Genomic DNA, 22,866 nt, shown 5'->3' on the forward strand with positions numbered 1-22,866 from the left:
TATATAAACCAAATACGTTTTCTGCACCAAGGAAACTTTTGAAAATTGTCTCAGTCATACTTTGAGACCGTGGATATTTAAATGTTAGCAAATATTATTCATGAAAATTCATTAGTAATAAAAATAATAGTAATTTTTAGCATTATTAACATCCTTATTATGAGGCAAAATAGCATAGCTAAAGTTGATTTTTAAAAAAGAAAAAAACAATAGTGATGAGTATATTGAGAGGAGGAGGAGGGCATAAATGAAACATTAACAATTGACCATACAGCTGGGACTTCCCTGGCGGCCCAGTGGTTAGGACTCCGAGCTTCTACTGCAGGGGGCACAGGTTCGATCTCTGGTCAGGGAACTAAGATCCCGCAAGCCACGCAGCCAAAACAATACAAAAACCAAAACAAAAAAACAATTGACCAAATGGCAAGTCTCTGCACTCGAAACGCCTATAGGTTTGAAATTATTTTAAAACAAATTACTTTTTGTAAATGGTGATACTTGTGCTCTCAGGCCACCTGATCTAATTATATTAAAACCAAGTGAGGCGAGATATCAGAAGTCAGGATTGGGAGGGACTTCCCTGGCGGTCCAGCGGTTAAGACGTCGCGTTTCCAATGCAAGGGGCGCAGGTTCCATCCCTGGTCGGGAAGCTAAGATCCGACATGCCGCATGGCACAGCCAAGAAAATTAAAAACAGAAAAGAAAAGAAAAGAAATCAGGATTGGGAAAATATGCCTCTAAAGGCTGCCGGCTTCTCTGGGCAGATGCAGCTATTTCTGGAAAGTTCCAAAAAGCAAAACTTGAAATTGCCATGCACTGGCAAGAGTTTACGTAGCATTTACATTGTATTAAAGCTATTTACATAGCATACATTGTATCAGGTATCATAAGTCATCTAGAGATGACAGAGTATATAAGATGAGTGCAGGTTATCTGCAAATGCTGTGACATTTTACATGAGACTTAAGCAAACTCCGATTTTCGTATTCTTGGGGATCCGGGAACCAATCCCCCCTCGGATGCTGAGGGATGACCGTATACACCTTTCTCTGGGTTCATGCATGCATGTTGCATATCTGAGAACAAGCAGCCCCTCTGCTCTCCAGCCAAACTGCATCAAAGTAGGTGCTTCCTTTGCTGTCTGTGCCCAGGTGGGAATTGCTAAGGAGCTGTGCGTACCCTTCCCTCCTGCATTGTCTTGTGTCTCGGGCACCCTGACCCAGAGGTCTTGACAATAAAGGCAGGCGTGTCCCAATCCTGGGCTCAGTTTCCTCTCAAAAGCTTTTGGATCAGTGTCTAGGCTTAGGGGAGATGCCAGGGAAAAAAAGAAGTCTCTAGATCTGAAAAGTTCTACCCTGCCCCCCAGAACTTTGAATGGCTGTTTCCTTCTCATTATTTAGTTCTTAACTGAAATGTCAGCTTTTCAGAGGGGCCTTCCCAGACCCCAGCTAGAGTAATCCCCTAGACCCCTCACTGCCTAATCACTCTTGGCCAAAACACACTTTTTAATTTCCTCATGATACACCATCTGAAATTATTTATTTATTCCTTGTTTATTGTCTCTCTCCCTGATAAGCTTGCCCGCTGGTGTCTGCACTGAACAGCAGGGATCTTGTCTATCTTGCTTATGCTGCAGAGCCTGACGTTTAATGGGCACATGATGGCTTCGAGCTGAACTGCCACCATCCAGCCCTATGCCTCTGCCACCTCCGAGGTCCCCTGCAGCCACAGGCACAGTTTTCCACCCCAAGTTCCTGGCATTTTCCCTTTTCACGAGTTTTAGCTCTCTTTTATGTTCCTGCAGAAATTTCCTTTATTTTTTGTGAGCCTAGCAGGGCCATACAAATTACAGTGTATACAGGATCGAGTTGTTTTGCAGCAGGAGACTCTCAGAGTGTCTGTTCTGACACATCTGTGATCATTTTTTCACCTTTGCACAAAGCAGTTCCCAAATACCAAGCATCAGGCTTTGGGCTCTGATGCCCCAGCTGCCTTCCTCATCCTATCCTGACTCTCATCCTGTGCTTCTTTCCATCTCAGCTGAATGACCTTGACTGCCATGGAGGTCAAAATTCTTGCCTGGGTCCTCATCCTTTCCTTCCTAGCACTTGACACAGCAGCAATTATACAGTTATCTCTGTCTTCATTTTCTTGATGTCTGACTTTCTCCAAAAACTGTAAACTCTGTGAGTGCAGGACCTTGTCTGTTGTCTCTGCTACTCTATCTCCAGTATCTAGCACGTGGCTCAGCACATGGTGGGCACTCAGTAAACATTCATTAATAAATGAAGCACCAGGAAAAGGGGCAGATTTTCATCTCAGATTCATGTAACTGGCAGCACAGCAGGAGCTGTGAAAAAACCAGGGCATTGAAAGTTTTCACTAACTTCCCACTTTGCCTGGAAGCCTGGCAGAGTAGGGGCACAGAGATTTCCTGGAGAGACATACCGAATATCGAACAACAGCAAGTGACACGTTTATGACGCCAGCCATAAACAACACGTTGTTGATGCTCCAACTCAACTCAACCGCGGCTGGACATACACGGCCATCAAGTCCAGAGTTCCTGGCACCAAATCAGATCTCACCAGGAGGATCTAACCTGTAGTTGGCTGTCTTCCTGAGAGGTGATGTTGCCAGAACCATTATAAACTTTTTTTCCTACCTGAGAACGTACATGTTTTCCCATTTGATTTGCAAAAAGGCTGGTAACCAGCTACAGCCTGGAGGAGAGTCCATGCCTCTCTGCCTGGTGTTCATCAAGTCCTGGTTACCAGATAGCGCCCCCTTTTGTCTACACCTCATCTTGCAGTTCCTCATTGTCGTGCCATGGTCTTTGGGAGGTTGATCCAGAGGCTTCATCTCCAGGAAGAGAGGACGGAGTCCACACGGCTCTTCTCACCACACTGTTCTCCACCTCATCATCTTGAAATACTCTTTGTTCCTGATTATCATGTGTGACCCTCTGTGCTACTCAGGCTTTCCTGTTTCAGGCACAGTTCCAACTTTCTGAATCCACCTGGTGGCACATGTTAGGAGTCTCTATTTTTTGGTACTAGAATCTAAACCAAATTGGCTTCAGTAGGAAAGAAAGGCATCACTTGTACGGTTTTGTCTACACATAACAGAACACCCGATGAAAAGCGGTGTAAGCAGTGAGGACATTTATGACTTCCCGGAACAAGTCGTCCAGAGGAAGGGCAGTTGCATCACTGGCTCAGCAGCTTGTTATATCAACAAGGACATGGGCTCTTGCTGCCTTGTGACGTTAATTTGTTCTCACATGGTCACAAGATGGCTGCCACATTTTGAGAAACACATGTGGACATGATACTTTTGGCTAAATAGGAACATTTCCTCTTGGTGTTTATTTTTATTGTGGAGAAGACATTTTTGAGAAGACCTTCCATAGGTTTCTCCTTAGTCCCATTGGTCAAGATCGGGCCACATTCCATCACAGGTACCAAGGGAGTTCGGAGGAAAGGTGAATATCTGTGTTTTTTTTTTTGGCTTCTATGGTGGAAAACGAGCTCTGACAGTAAAGAAGAAGAGATGGGGAAACAGAAACAGAAAATGTTTCCCAGTGTCCCTTACAGTTAGGTCAGGCCATGTGACCAGACCTGACCAATAGACTGCAAGCAACAGGGACGTGCCATTTCTGGTTGAGGCAATGAAGCCAATGCTTACTTTAAGGCTTCTAGTTTCACAAGAAAAATTATACCTATTTGGTTAAGGCACTACAGTGGGGTTTCTATTATTTTTAGCTGAATAGACGCTGATACACCCTTTACCCACCAACCTGGTTATTGTCCTTTTGTCCTCACCCCTACCTCACATCCATCCCGACCTTCCTTGGCCGTGTTCTTCCCAGAGACCGATCTATGGACTACATCACACAGGTTCTCTTGCCCTGTGGCTTCATGTTGGCATCAGCCAATGGGAGGTAAGCACAGGGGAGATGTTGAGAGAGAGAGACCAGGGTATTTCAGCTCCCACTTCCTCTTTTCCTAGCACTTTCTCTTTTCCTGGCATAGCTGCATCCCTCTGGGACCAGAGCTCCTGTCTGATAGACCCTTCTTCGTGGCTTTAGCCCTCATGGGGCTCTGCTAACACTGCTTCTTCCTCTGACCTGCCAGGCCCAGAAGTGGTAATGACTTCCCAGTGTCACTCATCCTGGGTGCCTGTATAAGTTTCCTAGGGCTACTATAACAAATTACCACAAACCTGGTCTGCAATTTGTCTATTTTTTCCTTGGTTTCTTGAGCTTTTGTTGTCATATCTAAGAAACCATCACCTAATCCAAGGTCACAAAGGTTTTCTCCTATTTTGCCTCTAAGAGTTTCATAGTATTAGCTCTTACATTTAGGTCTGATCCAATTTGAGTTAATTTGTGTGTATAACACAAGGGGCAATCCAATTTCATTATTTTGCATATGGGTATCCAACTGTCCCACCACCATTTGTTGCCAAGACTATTCTTTCCTCTTTGAGTTGTCTTGGCACCTTTTTAGAAAATCAATTGACCATAGATGTATGGGTTTATTTCTTTTAATTCTATTCCATTGATCTTTATGTCCGTCCTCATGACAGTATCACAGTCTTAATTACTATAGCTTTGTAATAAGTTTTGGAATTAAGTGTGAGTCCTTCCAACTTTGTCTCCTTTTTCAAGGTTGTTTTGTCTATTCTGGGTCCCTTGCATTTCCACATGAATTTTAGGATCAGTTTCATATCTGTCTCCTGGTGAGACCCTGGAAGGCAAAGACAAGTCTCTCAGCCGGCTTTGTAACCTGCTTGGTTTGCTGAGTGTCTGGCCTATTAATACACATCAAAAGCTTGTTGAATTCAATGAAATGTTCCAGGGATTTTTGTCTGGAGTGTGGAACAAATTTCCACCTGGAAGAATGCTAAGTATTTGTTTCAGTTCCAACGCACTGAGCTGCAAGTAGCAACTACAAAACAGTTAACGGCGGCCTAAACCACAGGATATTTGTGGCTTACTTAACAAGGAGTCTGGAGGTAGGCAGACTCCAAGTCACTCAGCAATTCAGCCATGTCCATCCTTCCTCTCCAGTGTCCCCAGTATTCTGGTCTTTTCTCATGCTTGTCATGTCATCAGTAGTAGACGGTTGTCATCGTGCAGGCTCCATTTCCTCATGCCAGCATCACAAAGAAGAGTGAGGTTGGGGGTAAAGGCTTTCTTCTCCGGAGGCTTTGTGTGTCATCCAGATGGGAAGCTCCCGCTCACATCACTGTCCAGAACTGGATCGAGTCCTATCCCTGGCCCAGTCATTGGGGAAGGGGGATGAGATTACCATGATTCATTTAGACCAATCATGCTTCATCCAATGAAGCAGATGCCAGCGCATACCTTTCCTGAAATTTCCTGAAGCAGGTGTGAGGTGAGACATATGTGTTGGGCAGCAATGAACAGTGCTTACTCAAGCTGACTATACCTGATTCACAAAATGGTATTTTTGTAGGCTCATGTAGTAACTCAACTTATAATGTTGTTCCTTTGAGAAAATGTGTTCTCAACACCGAAGAGAACACTTGAGAAGCATTGCAATACATGGAATGAAATTCCAAAATACATGGAATGAAATTCATCCATTTATCTTTAAAACTATAGGAATATAATTTCATCGTTCTTAGACCCATTTGAAGGTATTTTAGAATCTTTTAGTTTGAGGACCAATTATGAACATAAACTGTCAAGGTGTAGATATTTAGAAGCGATGGTTAACAGAGTTTACTATGAGAAAACCAAAAAAACTTGTGAACTTTTTGTTTGCTCATTAGTTCTGTCCTCAAAAAGAGTGGGATTGCCAGCTGTTTATAAACCCCATTTGGTCCCCCCAAGGATGGCTCAAGGAACTAAGTTCACAGATAGTGGCAGAATCGCCTCTCTTATCTCCAGGTCCACCGCTCATCCTGCTTAACTGCAGGAGCCTCGATCAACAAACATGGGCTGCGTGCCCATGACCTGGAAATAAATGTCCCAGGTATTTCTGTCTGGCGCTTGGAATGAATTTTCACCTGGAAGAATGCTAAGTATTTGTTTCAAGGCTGTGGCTGTGTCCTGGAGAGCCAAAGAGACCCTTTCCCTGTCTGTTGGGGCCGGCACGCGGGACCAGACAACCAAGATCCTAAGCACTTTCCAGTGTGGAGTAAGTGGGATCTCAGTGTATCAAACATCAGGGGCGCGAAAGGTCAGGGGCCTGCGTCGCGCCCGGTGCCGGCCCGGCGGCGCTCTAACCACTGCGCCCCCGATCTCGTCCCCGCCGTCGGCCTCCAGCCACAGGCGTCGCTGTGCTCTCGCGCCGGCCCGGGAGCCGCGTTCCGCAGGGAGCAAGCGCTCGCGCAGAGCAGGGGTTTCAGTTTCTGGCGCGAACTTCCGCCGTTGCGAAGTTGCAGGGCGGCTTGGCGCGATGTCTGGGGACGGCAGCGGCCGCCGGTCCGAGGGCCGGGGCCGGGGCCGCGACCAGCACCGGGATCGCACCTGCTCCCGCTCCCGATCGCGCTCCCCGCTGTCGCCCGTGTCCCGCCGCGGCGCCGCGCCCGAGCGCAGGGAGGCCCCGGAGCGCCCGAGCTTGGAGGAGACGGAGCCGTCGGATTCCGGGGACGAGATGATGGACCCGGCGAGCTTGGAGGCGGAGACCGACCATGGCCTGTGCCGCCAGATCCGCCATCAGTACCGGGCGCTCATCAACTCGGTCCAACGTAAGGCGGGGCGGCGCGGGCGCGGGCGCGGGGCGGCGCGGGCGCTGGGCGGCGCGGGCGGCGGCCGGGGCCAGCCCTGCGCCGCCTGGCCGCGCCTCGATTGGCTTGCGAGGCGCTCGCATATCCGTCGTGCGGATATCGCTGCACGACCTTGGCCGGGGCGCGCAGGTCCCCGAGGAGCAGGACGGCACCGCCGGAGGCCAGGCGCGGGCGGGCGCTCGTGCGAGCCCAGATGGTCGGGAAGGGGGAGAGACGGCACGCGGAGCCTGGGCTCCTTCTCTTGCATCCAGCGGTTCCCAGCGAGCGCTCGCCCGCCCGCGGCAGCGTCGCCCGTCAACTGTCAGAAATTCAAATTCCCGGACCGCACTCCAGACCTATCCAGTCTGAAACTCTAGGTGGCCCAGGGGATCCTGTGGCTTGCAGAGTTTGAGAACCACTGTTAGCAGCGCTCCTCAGAGGCTGCAGAAGGAGTGGAGCCTTTGGGTGAAGTTTAGGGGGAGCCAAGTGGGTCCCCTTTTAAAGTTCATTCTGCTAAAGGGGTACAGTCCTCTTTCTCTCGCCTGGCCGTTTTGGTTAAAGAGATAAAGCTGTTGGAAGTAATTCCCCCGGGGAGCAGGGGGCGGGGCTTGGCTGTGTTGCTGCAGCTGGTCACTTTGTCAGCCATTTGTTAGCGAATGATGAGCACGCTTCCCAAAGCTTGTATGTTTTTAAATAGAAAACCGGGAGGATATATTGAATGCCAGCGACAAGTTAACAGAGGTCCTTGAAGAGGCCAACACCCTGTTTAATGGAGGTAATTCATTATTTTATGTATGGAAGCTTTGTGTTATCATATGTTTTAGGATAATTTTCATTAGTTTTACATAAGAAGCGAATTATTGACATCAGACAACTCCCACATTTATAATAGTGCTTAACTAGTTTTGGAACCTTTTTCGCTGTAGCACTACTTCTACTTTTATTGTGCACTTACCATTCCCTAAGCATATAGTAAGGGCTTTACATGAAATTTGGGGAGGTGGGGGGCTGTGTCTGACAAAGCCCCCCAGGTGGTTCTGTTGCTTGTTCAAATTTGAGAACTTTCTGTGTATTATCTTTCTACTGTATTGACTGCTGTATCCCCAGAATGCATTGGTTGAATGGATGAATTAAAAAGAAAGGACTGAGCTGGACCTTGACGTCCTGTTTCTTTCCCTGTCCTCCCGACCTCCCCTCCCTCAGCTCCTTCCTCTTGGTCCACCTGTAACCCAGTAGGGGTAGCCATGTCTACAGGTGGCCCTGTTGGTCTCTAATGGGGGGAGGGGGGTGAGAAAGAGAGAGAGAAATCTCAGCACTGAACTCTAGACCTGTGTTGCAGAAGGAGGAGGCGCTAAAAAATAATCTTGGTTTGAATGAAAAGCAGCAGCAGTGTTAGTGGTAAGGGCAGTCTGTCTGTCTGAAGACAGAGGACAGGTCAGAGAGGCCCCTGATGTGGGCACTGGGTCACAGAGCCCTAGGATGAGTCCCCAGACCACTTTTCCCTCCTAAGTCCATTGGGAGCGCAAAGGGAGGGTGCAGGCAGACGCGGGTGAAGAAGCTGGCAGAGCCGGCCGCTGCCCGGACACCACGATTCCTCATGTTCTTTGAAGACCAGAATGTTTATTTCTGGTCATTCGCTAGTGTGGCTGATGTTTAAATGTCACCCACTTGCACATTTCTATCTGTACGCTTTCAAATCTGTGTCTCTCTTGCTGTGACTGCCGCCTCCTTACCATCCCCCATCTTGGTCTACCAGTTCACCTAATTTCCGCAAACCTTCCGGAAGCCTGCCTTTCCTTTTCACCCTGTGAAATCCCTCCTCCACCCTCTAGGCTTTTCTTCTCTCCCAAGCCTGGACCCCCCCAGGCTGGCTCCTCAAGGTTACTCTTGACCCCTTCGCCCCCTTATTATTATTATTATTCACCCAGCTTAAGAGTTGTCGATCAACAGATCGTTTCCCCCTCAGCCATTTCCACTGTGCTGGCTGGGTCACCTCTTTAAGGCAAAATTATTTACAACTGACCTGGGAGGTGGTCAGCCAGCACAGAACTCTGTATCCCCCGTAGACGTGGATCTGATGTTCTCAGTTTTAACTCTTTAGAGGCTGGGATCCATCCGTGAGAGATCTGCACTTTCCTCAGTGTGCGCTGTGACAGTGATGTGCTGGGGGGTCTAGAGCAGCCCAGGAACCTGCCCCTCTAGCTTCTGCCTCTGCCTCGTTCTCTCACTCATTGTCACTTTCGCAGTAATTCTCCTAAATTAAAACTGAGGAAAGGGACTTCGCTGGTGGCGCAGTGGTTAAGAATCCGCCTGCCAATGCAGGCGACATGGGTTCGAGCCCTGGTCCGGGAAGGTCCCACATGCTGCGGAGCAACTAAGCCCGTGCGCCACAACTACTGAGCCTGCGTTCTAAAGCCCGCGAGCCACAACTACTGAGCCCCTGTTCCACAACTACTGAAGCCTGCGCACCTAGAGCCTGTGCTCTGCAACAAGAGAAGCCACTGCAGTGAGAAGCCCGCACACCACAACGAAGAGTAGCCCCCGCTCGCCGCAACTAGAGAAAGCCCGCGCTCAGCAGCGAAGACCCAATGCAGCCAATAAATAAATAAATATTAAAAAAAATTGTGATAATGTTAAAAAAAAAGAAAATGATGTATAAATACAAAGCCTGGAGTCAGTAAGTTCACCAGCCTGAGGAATGTTCGGGAAATAGTAATTCAAACGAAATGGCCTTGGGGAGTGAGCCAAGCAAAGGTATTTGTGTATTTGTCTCTTCTTGGGTGTCTTTTCCATTTGCCTTTGCCGGTGTTCCTGGAGCGCTTTTTACACACTGCCTGTTCCCTTCGGAGTCTGATTAAACCCATTCCTCTCAGCCCTGCTGTTTTCCCCAGTGGACCCTTCCCTCACCTCCCCAAACTTCCTCCTCGGTTTCCCTGCCCCATTCCCTTCTTCTGTCCTATTTAAATCTTTTTCTGCCTATAGCTTATCTTAAATCCCATGCCCTCTGTCAAACGTCTTGGGATCGTCCATCCTCAGCGGTCACAGCCCTGCTGCCTGTAGACTGTTCATTTGGTGGTGCTCGTGCTGCCAGGTAGAGGCTGCATCTTCCGCTGCCGGCCCCGCACCTAATTTCACCTGAGGCTCCTTGACCACTTACCTGTTGCTGGTTGGCAAACCACCACGCCCAGCACGGTGCCTTACACATAGCAGGCATTCAGTTTGACTTACATCATCAGCGCGGTGTTAACAGTGGCTGGGATGGGTTGCTGGAGTCAAAGGGAAAAGCCGGTGTTGGAGATGATGGAGGTTTTGTCAAGCTGGGGTTGTTACGAGATTGCAGTTCAGTTCCCGGGAGTAGGAAAAGTGCAGAGGGAGCTGGCTTTTAGGAAGACTGGTTGGCTTTGATTTCAGATTTTGGTGAGCTGGGCAGGGGAACCAGTTTTTAGATGGGGATGGATGACGTTTGAGATTTTTTTGGTCCCGTGGGAAATGCGGAGTAAGTGTAGTTGGAAGTTTTGGGAGAATACCTGTGGATAATGTTTATGTTGTAATGTGTGTGTTTTCCTTCTTTTTTGAATAGTGTCCCGAGCAAGAGAAGCAGTCCTAGATGCCCACTTTCTTGTTTTGGCTTCAGATTTGGGCAAAGAGAAGGCAAAGCAGCTGCGTTCTGATCTGAACTCGTTTGATATGTTAAGATATGTCGAAACCCTAGTAAGTTCAAAGCTACAGAATCTTAATAAAAAATGCTTCATCTGTCACATATTGTATAATTATCTACTTCGCTTATATCCATATGCAAATGGTTTTCACTTCATTTTTCGTTTTTTGGGCCTCAGATTCCTCCAAAGAGATCTTACCAAATTAAACAGATGACAGTCGAGCTATGTGGTGGAATCTAGGTTGGCAGCTCAGAGCAGTTTGAAAATCTCCTAGCCTTCTAAGACTCTGGGTGCTATGTTAATTTCAAATGGCCATGTTTTTCCTCATTCAGCTGTCAGTTCATAAGTGTTCCAGCTTATTCTCAGTGACCTAGATCGTTTGTCCCAGGCTGGGCAAAAGCCCACACTGCAGGTGGCAGAGTTCAGCTGGAGATGACAGGTCTGGTGGAGGGGCCATGTTTTGATTTGTCTTTGAGAATATTTCAGAACCATCCGAATATGATTGGGGTTCTGCTTTTGGTGTTTTTTGTTGTTGTTGTTTTGTTCACCTGTCTTTGCCTCTTAATACGTTTGAATGGCTGTTACCTGAAATTTGGAAACTTTTCCTTGATGGATTTACCAAAAAAAAGCACAAGGAGACTAACTTTGTACCTTACTCTGTTGTCTTTTCTTCCTTCGTTCTACTTTGAGCCAACCTGTATCCTAGCATTTCTGCTAGGACGTTGATTTTCTGACCAAATGTGTGTTAAAAGGTTATTAAAATGATTTAGTACCATGAGACCTGACCAGATAAAGTATTTTGTAAAGGTATGAGGCAGACGAGGTTTTCGTTGTTTCTAAAACCTTAGATTTTTTTAAAATTTAAATTTACTCTACTTAAATTTTAAACCTTAAAATTTTCTTTTTTAACAACTTTTAAATTTTGACGTATCATGCATTTTGGAAAACGCACACTAATGTATAGCTCAATAAATCAAGTTAACTATGTATTGGGTAATCTTTTTAAAAATTACTTTTATTTATCAGGGTGAGCTTTGTACTTTAAATAACATATCAAAATAAATTCCAGAAGTCTTAAAGCAGTCCATATAAAACCTGAAATTAATAGCTGTCTAGTCTCTGGGAAGGGAAGATCTTTTCAAGTATGACACTAAATAAAAAGACTATAAAGAAAAGATTGGTAGATTTGACCAGACAGAAATTGAAATGTGTCCCTCCAAGCGTGCGGCGGTGGGACAGGGCGGCAGGAGGATGGAGTGGAGCTGACCACGCCTCTCTGATCGGGTTCTGGCAGCCTCTCTTTCTTCGAAGTTTAACTGCCTTTAACGGGTGAAGCGCTCTGAGGGTTTTTGATTACTGTTTATATATGATACTACCATTTTAATTTGATAACCTCTAGGCATTTCATAATTTTATAGTGTAATAAAAGTGTACTTTCATAAAAGCAAATTTAATGTAATACACTTTCTGTAAGATAGCTTCAGGTAGCAGAATTATTAGACTTCCGCCAACTCTTCCCAGGAAGGCGGTTTTAAGATGAACGATTCTCTCCCTGACGCTAGGCCCCTGCTCTCTGGAAATGCTGAGATACGAGCTGAATAGAGGTCTCCAGGAGGTTGGCTGAAAAACGAAAATCCAAAGCCAGCTAAACTTCCCTGTTCTGTCTCAGAACTTTTGCTTGGGGATGTCATGTCATATTTTTATGCTAATTCAGCTTTGCTAATACTTTAAAAGTGAACTACGGGTGATCGGAAATTCCCGGTGGGCTTAGTTCTGGTCCGTCCACCCCTCAGCCTGCAGGGGGCTAGAGCAAGGTTTCTCAGGCTGGGCACGAAGGACATTTTGGGCTGGCTGAGTCTTTGTTGTGGGGGCCTGTTGTAGGATACTGAGAGCATCCTGGCTTCTGCCCACCAGCTGCCAGTAACGCTGCCCTCTCCGCCTCCCCCCAACCCAGTTGTGACAGCCAAAAATGTCTCCAGACATGAAGCCAAAAGACCCCTGCGGGGGCACGGGGGGTACAGAATCACTCTGGTGAGAACCATTGGTCTGGATCATCTCGCTTTCTTACCAAAAGTTTCTGAGTACATTGAGGAATATTTTCTGCCACAAAGAAGGAACCTTTGAAAATAGGAATTTATAATAAGAAATTTAGCCAACGTGTTAGGACAGCAAAAACAGACTTTGCCTCTGGCCTGTTGTTTAGTGATAGAGACGATTGGGTACGGTGAATGATTGCTTGTGGCTTAACTGGGGTTTTTGTTTCCCTTTATTTTTGTAGCTGACACATATGGGTGTAAATCCGCTAGAAGCTGAAGAACTCATCCGTGATGAAGATAGTTCTGATTTTGAATTCATAGTCTATGACTCCTGGAAAATATCAGGCAGAACAGCAGAAAACACCTTTAATAAAACCCATACATTCCACTTTCTGTAAGATTATTTTAAAAATCCGACACACCAGCCATTTGTAAACCTTAAATTGTTTTTTATTGTAGGGGCAAAAATTCTTTGGTATTGTGGAGGTGACGATCATGATGACGTTGTTTGGAGACTTTCTAAACTTTGATTTAAAAGCCCATAAAATCTTGATGTGGATGGACCCTCATCCTGCTTAATTTAAGGAGAAAAGGCCGTGGGCTGCACCTCCTTACCAGGGCGCCCTGCTGGCTCCTTAGCTTTCTCTCTTTTATTTTCTTTTTTATATTTATTTATTTACTTACTTATTTGGCTGTGCCGGGTCTTAGTTGCTCCTCTGCTTTCTGGCGTGGCAGACTTTGGGTCTGTGGCATAATGTCTGGCTTTGTTTTATCATCTTTAAAGTCCTTATCAGGTAGGAGGATGATACCTCCTATGAAAGATGTCTTAAAATTCTACCAGTATATGTAAAGTGCCATTTATTATATATAGTTTCCTGTTAGATGATCTCTGACTTATGTCTGAAGACTGCTTGAGTCACTATCCCATAAACTGCCTAGTTCAGTTTTTGGATACAACTCTAATTTTGAAAAGCTTTTCTTTATACTCAGATGGAATTGGCTTCTGTCTTAATTTCCCAGCTCAGTCCTATGGAGAAGCTAAGAACAGCTCTTACTGGTTCTTCTGTGAGGCAGCCTTTAAATACATAGTAGATAACTTCTCTGGGGTAAGCACCCAGGTGGTTTCTTCCTTAAGTGGATAGCTCCAGGGCATCTGTCTATTCTGATTACCCTTCTAAACCTTCTGAGATTGGTAGTGTCAGTTAGAAGGCTTTGGAGATGCAGATGTGGTCCGTCTGGGGCGTGGGGCCCGGCATCTGTTTTTAACAAGACTTCCCTTAACTCAAGTGCCCAGAACCGCTGTATATTACAGCAAAAAGGTCAAGCTTCCTTACTATAGGAAAAGTCCAAGTCTTTTTTGTTGCTGAGTTCTAGGCTGTGTCATAAATCCTAGGATCTAAAGATAGCCTTTTGTTGTGTGACTTAACCTTTATCTCATGATGTAGCTCAACTTGGAGCCGCAATGATTTATGTACGGCTTTGTAGCCTTGCACTTGCTGTTTGTTCCCTTGGCCTGCAGTGTCCTTTCCCCTTTTTTTTTCCATCTGGTAAGGTTTACTTCTCCCACAGGCACCAGCTTGGAAGCCTCCAGTGACTTCTCTAGACAGAGGTATCAGTGTAGGATCAGTTTTCCCAACCAGACCACTCCCATGTCTGGGTAGATCTCTCTGTCCAAATGCTCTCATAGCACTTGAGTAATACTCCACTACAGCACCACAGGATCTACCATATTATGTGGAAATGGACCTTTGTGCGTGAATATTTATCTGTCCATCTCTACTGTATACTTTGATTTCCTCAAGTGTAGGGACCACATGGGTCTAAATTCTCTGGGCCTTGGTTTCTGCATGGTACCTCTGTAGGGCTTTTTTTGGAAGGTGGAGGGAATCCAAATGGGAAAGGAATCCCTTGGCCTCTGCCTGACCTGTTATCTCCTAAGACAGGTGTGTTCTGGATTCCCAGGCTGTGGGCCTCTGCCCTGGCACCCCCAGACCAAAAGGCTTTTAAAGTTTAACCCCAGTGGAGCTGTTCGTTCCCTTCCCCTGATCTCTGAAGTTGGCTTTGTGAAACAGACAACAGGCTAGCTGGGAGGACCACAGGCATATTCACCGGCTTACTGTTCAGAGTAAAATACGAACATGTTGAGGAGGTATCTGGGATTGAGGCGAGCTCCTAAGAATTCTTTTAGACACACAGAGGGAGCAGAAAGGGTGTTACAAACCTGACACAAGAGTCTTGGTCTGATGTCACTCATACATCACTGATGCCTGGTTGTGAATTTGACTATGCCATGGGAACTGCTTTCAGTTAGTGAAATTTGTTTGTTTTAAAAACAAACAAAAGGGCTTCCCTGGTGGTGTGGTGGTTGAGAGTCCGCCTGCCGATGCAGGGGACACGGGTTCGTGTCCCGGTCCAGGAAGATCCCACATGCCGTGGAGCGGCTGGGCCCGTGAGCCATGGCCGCTGAGCCTGCGCGTCCGGAGCCTGTGCTCCGCAACGGGAGAGGCCACAGCAGTGAGAGGCCAGTGTACCGCAAAAAACAAAAACAAAAACAAAAACAAAAACAAACCCCAAAAAAGACATGAGAGCATATTTTTCATTAGGTTGGGTTCAATACAAGGAGAGTGCCCTGTGCCAAAGCCACGAACCGAGCGTTCCAGAAAAGTTCGGATGATAGAAGAGCAGCAGGCAATGCCTGACGAGGTTTGTTTCTTCACATGTTGCTTTTTAACACACCTAATTTCAAATAGCCATTAATACGATATACATGTACTTTGGCCGTCTTTTCTAAGCTTTAGGGTCTGGAGTCAGGTTCTGTCACTTAAAAGTAATCATTTAATGTTTGAATCATTTTTGACATGTTTAAGCCTTTAAACATTTTATCGGATTGACCACTTGTCTTAGTTTTAACTCATTTCTATAGTTTGGATTCGTTCTCCCAAACCAGGGTTTCTTAACCTCAGCGCTGTCAGCATTTGGGCTGGATAATTCTTTGTTGTGAGAGGCTGTCCTGTGCATGACAGGATGTTTAGCAGCATCCTTGGCCTCTTCCCACTAGATGTTAATAGCATCCTCTCACTCCCCCTGCCCCACCCCAAGTATGACAACCAAATGTTAGCAAATGGCCCATCAGTGGGGTGGGGGAGGGGTGGTGCACAGTCACTCCCGGTTGAGAACCACTGTTCTAAAGTGTCCCTTTTGTAGTTTGCTATTTTATGTTCAACCTGAAAATGGTTGATTTGGTAATGCTACTCTTCTATTAGAAAATTAATATGAAAATGTTACTAAAACCAGAAAAATCTTTTTTAACTATTAGTTGTAAGATGGGGATAAAAACTGCTAGCAATCCCAGATAAAAGATATTTAGAGGAGTTTGGCCATGTAAGAGAGCAGAAAAGGTTAACAGGCAGACAAATAGGTCAGTCTGCTTGATAACGACTTTATATTTTCAGTTAAAAAGAATGGAAGAATCTCATCAAGAAGCAACAGAAAAAGAAGTAGAAAGAATCTTGGGATTGTTGCAAACATATTTTCAAAAAGATCGTAAGTATGATACCAAGCTCAGAAGGGAGCAACTTGTATTTATCAGGCCTGTGTCACTTTCAGTGAGAAGTTATTTTTATTCAAAAGGCATATATGTAATGTTTGAATCATTTTGATTCTTTCTTGACGTATGTCTTTAATGAGGCTTCTCCTCTCTAGAAATTCCATGAGAACACTGGTGTAGTAAATTCTCATTTTTATCTTTAGAAGGTGGGATATTTTTTGTTACAAAATAATACATGCCATAGAAGTGAGAAAAGTAAAAAGTCAAGTACCTATTCTACCTGTCCTCACTCCCTAGAGGTTGCCACTTATAAAATGTGATGTGTATATTTTCAGATTTTCTTATGTTTATGTCATAATAAATATGCAACTAAGTAGGGATTTTTTTGTCGGTTTTTTGCTTTTTTCAAAGCTAATCGTAATATACACATTATTCTGCAATATGACTTCTCCATGTGGACATTTTCCCATATCAATACATAAGATCCTGCTTATTCTTTTCAGTGATTCCCACTGGGTGGCTGTATCGTAAATATATTTAACAAACCCTCTATTAGTGGGCAAGTTCTTTATAACATTTTACTCTTGTGTAAACTGCTGGAGTGAAAAATCTTGGCACATAACGTTGCGCACATGTGCTAATATTTCTGTAGGACAGCTTACAGATTTTTAACAGGTACACAAGATTGCCCTCCAGCAGGGTTGTATTGATTTCCATCCCACAACAGGATGAATGCCCATTTCCTTTCTCTGGCTGACACTAGAGAGTATTGGTCTTAATTGATAAGCAAAAACAACTTTTCCTGTACTGAAGAATTTTTTCCTCTTTTGTCTGTAGCTGATACTCCGATGTCCTTCTTTGACTTTGTGGTTGATCCACATTCTTTTGCCCGAACAGTGGAAAACATCTTTCATGTTTCTTTTATTATAAGGGTAAGATTTAAGATTATTTCTCTAATTGTTTTTATATGCTTTTAAAAGGGTAAATAATAACAGGTATAGATGCGAGCTGGCAAAGGAATTTGTACTAACCAATAAGTGTTTTAGACCCATTGTAGCAAAACATTGACAAGTCATAGGCAGAAGGAACTAGCTAAAAACTTACATGCTTGCTTTTACATTATAGAAATTTTTTAGAGAAAGAATTGGCAAAATTTGAATATGGAACTTATAGATTAGATAACTGTATGATGTAAATGTTTAATTTCCCAAACTTGGTAGTTGTCATGTTATGTACGAGAATATTCTTGTTTTCAAGAAACATACACTGAAGTCTTAGGGAAAAGGAACAGATTGTCCATCACTCATAAAAATTAATATATATAGAGAGAAAGCAATAATGTAAATACGGCAAAAGTCAAACAATTGGTGACTCTGGGTAAAGGATATCTGGGAGGTCTTTACAGTAGTCTTGTAACTCTTAAGTTTGAAGTAATTTCAAAATAGATGGTTTAGGAAAAAAAAAAAAAAGTACTCAGAAATGTACTTTGAGAATTTGCTCTAGGCTGTCTTTAGTCTTCTGTCAGGTTGCATTCCTGCACTTGTAAGTTGAGTTCGATTTTCATCTTACGCAAAAATCTTGTATCGACCAAAGTATTTTTCCAGAAATGATAACAAAGGCATATTTTGTCAATGGTAAATGGTAGAATTAGGCATTATAAAATGTGGATATTCAGGAGTTCCCTGGCTATCCAGTGGTTAGGACTCCACAGTCTCACTGCTGAGGGGCCCGGGTTCAGTCCCTGGTGGGGGAACTAAGATCCCACAAGCCAAGTGGCACAGACAAAAAATAATAATAAAAATAAAAAGTGCAATATTCAAAAAATATGAATCAGTCAAAGAATCAAGATGGTTACAGTTTTATTTAAGAACTCCTCAGGATGCGGTTGTAAAAGAGCTGATTAGAACCTGAGGGATACCCCGTGTCGAGAAAGATGTTAGAGGAGGCTTGTCCATATAAACTCCTCATTGTTACGGTACACTTTGTCTAAGGTTTAGAATTTTCTAATTGAGTAATTTTTTCATCCAATGGTTATAGGTTTTGAATCTAAATTTTAGTCTTCTCCTAAAATCACATTTGTGTTTTAGGATGGGTTTGCAAGAATAAGACTTGACCAAGACCGACTGCCAATAATAGGTAAATGATTCTATGTTCAGAAAAATTAGTTTTAGAGAAAGTGTACTTGTTACTAGAGTTTGTGAAATGTATTTTATTAAATGTAAACTAGTTTTTATTTTAGGTAACAAACTTTACAATGCTGTGTCTTCTTCAACTAACTGAAAATGCTGAAAACTGAATCATAGTTTAAAACCTATGGATTCATCTGTGTCATTGATTGAACATCTATTGCTGTGAAGACGAACCAGAAATTATATAATTTCCCTTAAATTTTAATTTAGAAAGCTTGTAATTGCAGTTATTTTTGTAGTTTCCTTCTTTCTATTTTAACCCTAATGCCAGCAGCTCGAATCTTTAATTCTTTGTTGAATGATTCACACTCTCCATTACTCTTTGCCTTCTAAGGTCTCCTGTAGAGAATGAAGTTCTTTCATTGCACTTATGTCTTCCTTTAAAAGTTCTTAATTTCATGTTGGACCCACTAGGCCTTAGCTCTGTGGTTGGTTCATAGATATGCAGAGTTTTTCAAATGATTGGAATGTGTTATTCTACCACATTTTTTTCTGAATGGAAGCAAACGGGACTACTTGCTATTGTAATAACACAGCACAGTAATGCATGAAATCCTAATAAATATGTAATATTCTAAGTATCTTGTCGATACAGGTTTCATTCCTATTATTCATTGGTTTCTGTTCAGATTACCTCTTCTGACTTGATAACTTTTGAAAACTTTGTCTTTCAAACAGAGCCTGTTAATATTAACGAAGAAAGTGGAGGAATTGACCAAAACACTCAAATTAGGAATCAGGGAATTATAGCTTTGAGTTACCGTGACTGGGAGGTAATGCTCTGCATGTTGCCTTGGGCAGTTCGTCTTCAAGAATTCCTTTGCTGTAAACCCAGTGCCCAAATGTTCTTTGTTCTCTGCCAGGAGATTGTGAAGACCTTTGAGATCTCAGAGCCTATGATTACTTCAAGTCAAAGCCGGCAGAGGCTAAGTGCTTGACACCAGCTGAAGGTAACATTTCCTATGGGAAGCTGCACGTATTTATTAGTTTTTTTTCACATTCTGGTGAAATTTGGATTTTGCTTCCCTCTAGTGCCCCATTTTTAGAACTGTGTGTAACTGCTGAAAAATGCGGAACAGGACCTAGAGGTTGCAAGTTCCCTTCTTTGGATTGATTACTTTGGTGTTGTTAAGACTTGCCGTTGAAAGAGACAGAGCAGGGGTTATTCTTCGTTTGGCTTTTTTTACGCCCAAACAAATGGATAAAGTAGATAAGTGGAATATTGAATCCTCCCATCAGTTTTGTTCATTGTCCCATTAGGTTCGCTTACTTTATAGGTACAAAGTAGAAAAGGAGGATTAAGACGGAATTACCTTGGAATGATGTTGGTAATGGGCATTTCTGAAATTTGAGTTATGCTTTTGAAGTAATTCTTCATCTTTATGGAGAACATTGCTGGGAGGAAACCTTAGTAATGATCTGTACTGCACACAGCTGTGGATGGGAATCAGAAGACTGGATTCCGTTGGCTCTGCCCCTTTTAAATGTTGGGCAGGTCAATCTCACCCAGCTTTGTTTTCCTTCTCTATAAATCTATCTATAAAATGGGGGGATTCTGAATTAGATAATTGCTAAGACTTTTTTTTCTAGCTCAAATTTTCTATGATTTGGAGAATTAAAATTAGCTTTTTAGTACTTAATGTAAACTTTTTTTTTAAAGGAAAAATAGCTTTCTTTTTTAAAAGAAATCAAATGTCTACTGAAACTATACATGAAACAGCATCTTTCACTTAAGCCCTCAGCTTGATTATGTATGCTCTTTATTATATTCCAATGAGATTTTGGAATTCAATTTCAAAGACAATAACATTTATTAGTAGATATTGAAGAGAGCTACTGACTTTGAGGAAAAAGGTTCAGTAACTGTTTACCTACCCTAAGATACTCATCCCCACAATATATTGGGGATTATTTGAGCATTTAAAAATTTAACAAAATATTTATCTTTTCATTGCATCCATCAATACGTTAAATTCTCTGCTACAATCCAAGTAAAATGATGGTGACCAGTGTTTTCTGATACTGTCCATGATGGACAGAGTAAAATCACAGCATAAAGAGTAGCCAAGGATTTATACTGTAAATGTTATCTGGGTCCAAACATCTTGCAACAATTCATGTAAACTCTTAACATGTGCTTCAATTAATTGAGCTTCTTTTGTTCCAAGATAATTGAAGGAAGGAGGAGGATTCATGTAAGATATATAATGTGTGTTTACTTGGGCCCTCCTCACTGAGGAGGGGCTGGTTGTTAGATTTCATGTATGCATCTTGAATGAACTTTTATCATTTATAAACTGTTAACCAGCTATTTTCCCCCTTTTTTTAGGACTCAAGTGGATAGCGAAGTCCAAAAAGGAAAGCAGCGTATTGTATTGTACATACTGTATGATTAAACATTTTTAAAGACAGATTGTTTTTAGTAAAGTGTAGCTTTTGATAGTTAATGGGTCGTCTTTGATTAAAGGAGGTTCACTGCCATATTCACAAATAATTGTAGTTATTCTTTATTTTCTGTCCTTGGGAAGAATTTCTCCTTTCTCCAGTCCTGTCCCATTAGAAGTTTTAGTTAGGTTGTTAATGGCCTAAAGATCATTATGGTTCTTCGTGCATCTTTTTAGCTGTAAAGTTAGCTAGTCAAGTCAACAAATATTACGTGGCACCATATGAAATTGTTGGGTTTTTTAAGTAAAATACAGTCAAATGTCAGCAATTTTATAGGATTCAGCCTGTGATTTACAGACGAGAAACGACTCAGTCCTCTTTCAAGCCATGCCAGACCGCTTTGGACCCATCTTACCAGCAGTCCTCGCTTTGTACTTGAGGGCTGCTGACTGCGCAGAGAAAACCCGTACGACAGGGTGGAGAGATGCTGCTTCCGTGGGTGCGGGGCCTTCAAGTCTGTCCTTGATGTTCTCTGAGTCCTAGTTGCTTCCTTTTCCCATTCCCACACTTCTATATCCATCCTTTCTCGCTCTTTCCTTCTGGTGTCAGAGGTAGAGGTGTCTCTTCTGTGGAGGCTCTGGATCTCTGCATCCTGGAATCTCTGCTGTCAGTCATTCCTTCGCTGTATCTAGCACTTTCCCTTCAACCGCGCTCACCTCTCATCTTAAAAAAATGACTGTGACCCTTCTCAAGTTACTGTCCTGTCTCCTTTTAAAATAACAATCACTTGCTGCCTCCTCCTGTCAGTCCTCACACCATGCTGTGTAGCACCTCCTTTCCCACCATCCTACCAAGGCTCCTTATTGGTGATTCCCTTTCCAAATTGTTAAATCCGATGGATAAATGCTGTGCATTTAACACTTGAAAATTTACTTTTTGAAAACTGTACATCCTTATGTCTGATGCTTTCCCTGGTTCCCCTTCCACCACCTTACTCTCATGATTTATATCTGTATCCTGGACATTCCCTAAAATTCATCTGACTAAACTTCTCTGCAAAGCTACAGATGCACGTAACCAATGGCTTACTGGACAGCATGTGTGGGGGCTGTTTTAGACATACGTATAAAACAGCCCCCAAATTTGTTTTCCCTGTAATTGCCGTATGGGTACTTTTACTACCTTATTTTCTCAGAGAGAAACCTAGGATTTCTTTTCTCTTTTACTGCCACAGTCTCTACCTTTTAAGTGGTCACTAATGCCCGTATGGTCCCTTGCTGCCACAGACTAGCCTCTGTGTCCCCCACTTCCTGTCTTCAGATCGCTTCCATATCTTCAAAACCACTTGTCAGTTTCTCAGCCATCTCCCCACTGCCTTCAAGATTTGAAACCTGAGCTCTTCAGTGATGTTCAAAGCCTCGCAGGATCAGGCCTTTTGCCTACATTTCCAGGCTCACTTCCTTCCCTCTGAACTCTAGCCCTTGCTTTCATTTTGGTTAAACAGCTCTACTGAGATATACTTTACATACTATTCATTCACCCATTTTAAGTGTATAATTAATTCATTGTTTTTTAGTCTGTTCATGGGCTTGTGCAGCCGTCACCGCAATCTGGTTTTAGAACATTTTTGTCCCCCCAGCCTTGGACCAGTAGCAGTCACTCACCCCTCTCCATCCAGCCTCCAGCCCCTCGGCCTAACCGACCCCTAACCTGCACTGCGTCTATAAATGTGTCTGTCTCTGTCTTTGTAAATTTGCCTATTCTGGACATTTCACATAAATGGAATCACACAGCATGTGGTTTTAACATTTGGATTTTTCGAGCATGTGTGTTTAGAGCTGATTTTTCATTCATCTGCTTTCTACTTGTTTCAAACTCTCGTCACTAAGAAACTTAAAAGTGGTGACCTTCTGCAAACCAAGGAGGCAAAGCTGTTCTTTGCATTTTGTACCTTTCTGTAATTGAGTTTTCTAACCATGTACTTCTTCATTATTTTAAAAAATTATCAACAGAAGTTATTTGAACAGGGAGATTATGGGCCACTTTTACTTCTTTAAATGTCTGAATAGAAAGAAAAAAAAAAAAACTGGTATATTCTCTCTTAAAGACCAAACGCATGTAACATCCGCAAAGCCTCTTTTCTTGCAGAGCGTTGTGTTCTAACAGCACCTTGTGCTGACCTCAGTTATTCGGTGCGCCTCACCCTGTCTGTTTGCAGTGGAGTTCCCGCACTGGAACTGAAATAAGTCTGTGCCCCATTTTTGCACCGACGGTGGCCAGCGGGAGGTAGGCATTGACGTTGAGTTTCT

The 22,866-nt window shown here is 43.5% G+C and overlaps 1 protein-coding gene across 3 annotated transcripts; it reads left to right on the plus strand.

Annotated features, from left to right (window-relative positions):
- The first annotated feature begins 6,379 nt into the window (after positions 1-6,379).
- On the plus strand, positions 6,380-20,924 carry NSMCE4A (NSE4 homolog A, SMC5-SMC6 complex component). 3 transcript variants are annotated; one of them, XM_082854887.1, is made up of 11 exons: positions 6,380-6,723; positions 7,439-7,516; positions 10,322-10,452; positions 12,679-12,830; positions 15,040-15,139; positions 15,889-15,979; positions 16,821-16,915; positions 18,071-18,119; positions 18,851-18,945; positions 19,036-19,122; positions 20,502-20,919. In XM_082854887.1, the coding sequence occupies exons 1-10, from the start codon at positions 6,432-6,434 to the stop codon at positions 19,108-19,110; spliced, it is 1,158 nt and encodes a 385-aa protein (XP_082711013.1). In that variant the 5' UTR covers positions 6,380-6,431; the 3' UTR covers positions 19,111-19,122; positions 20,502-20,919. The 3 variants fall into 3 exon arrangements, with proteins under 3 accessions (XP_082711013.1, XP_082711012.1, XP_082711014.1); XM_082854886.1 differs by having other exon boundaries at positions 18,851-19,122; positions 20,502-20,924; XM_082854888.1 differs by lacking the exons at positions 18,851-18,945; positions 19,036-19,122; positions 20,502-20,919 and adding an exon at positions 18,223-18,830.
- The last annotated feature ends 1,942 nt before the right edge of the window (positions 20,925-22,866 follow it).

The sequence above is a fragment of the Leucopleurus acutus genome (assembly GCF_964270905.1).
Source record: "Leucopleurus acutus genome assembly, chromosome: 14".
Taxonomy (NCBI): Eukaryota; Metazoa; Chordata; class Mammalia; order Artiodactyla; family Delphinidae; genus Leucopleurus; species Leucopleurus acutus.

Bases quoted from the DNA above. Each gene is read 5' to 3' on its own strand.
- NSMCE4A (XM_082854886.1), top strand. From the start codon at position 6,432: ATGTCTGGGGACGGCAGCGGCCGCCGGTCCGAGGGCCGGGGCCGGGGC. The intron at 7,517-10,321 runs GTAATTCATTAT...TTTTTTGAATAG, and splicing joins CAACACCCTGTTTAATGGAG to TGTCCCGAGCAAGAGAAGCA. The intron at 18,120-18,850 runs GTAAATGATTCT...TCTTTCAAACAG, and splicing joins AGACCGACTGCCAATAATAG to AGCCTGTTAATATTAACGAA.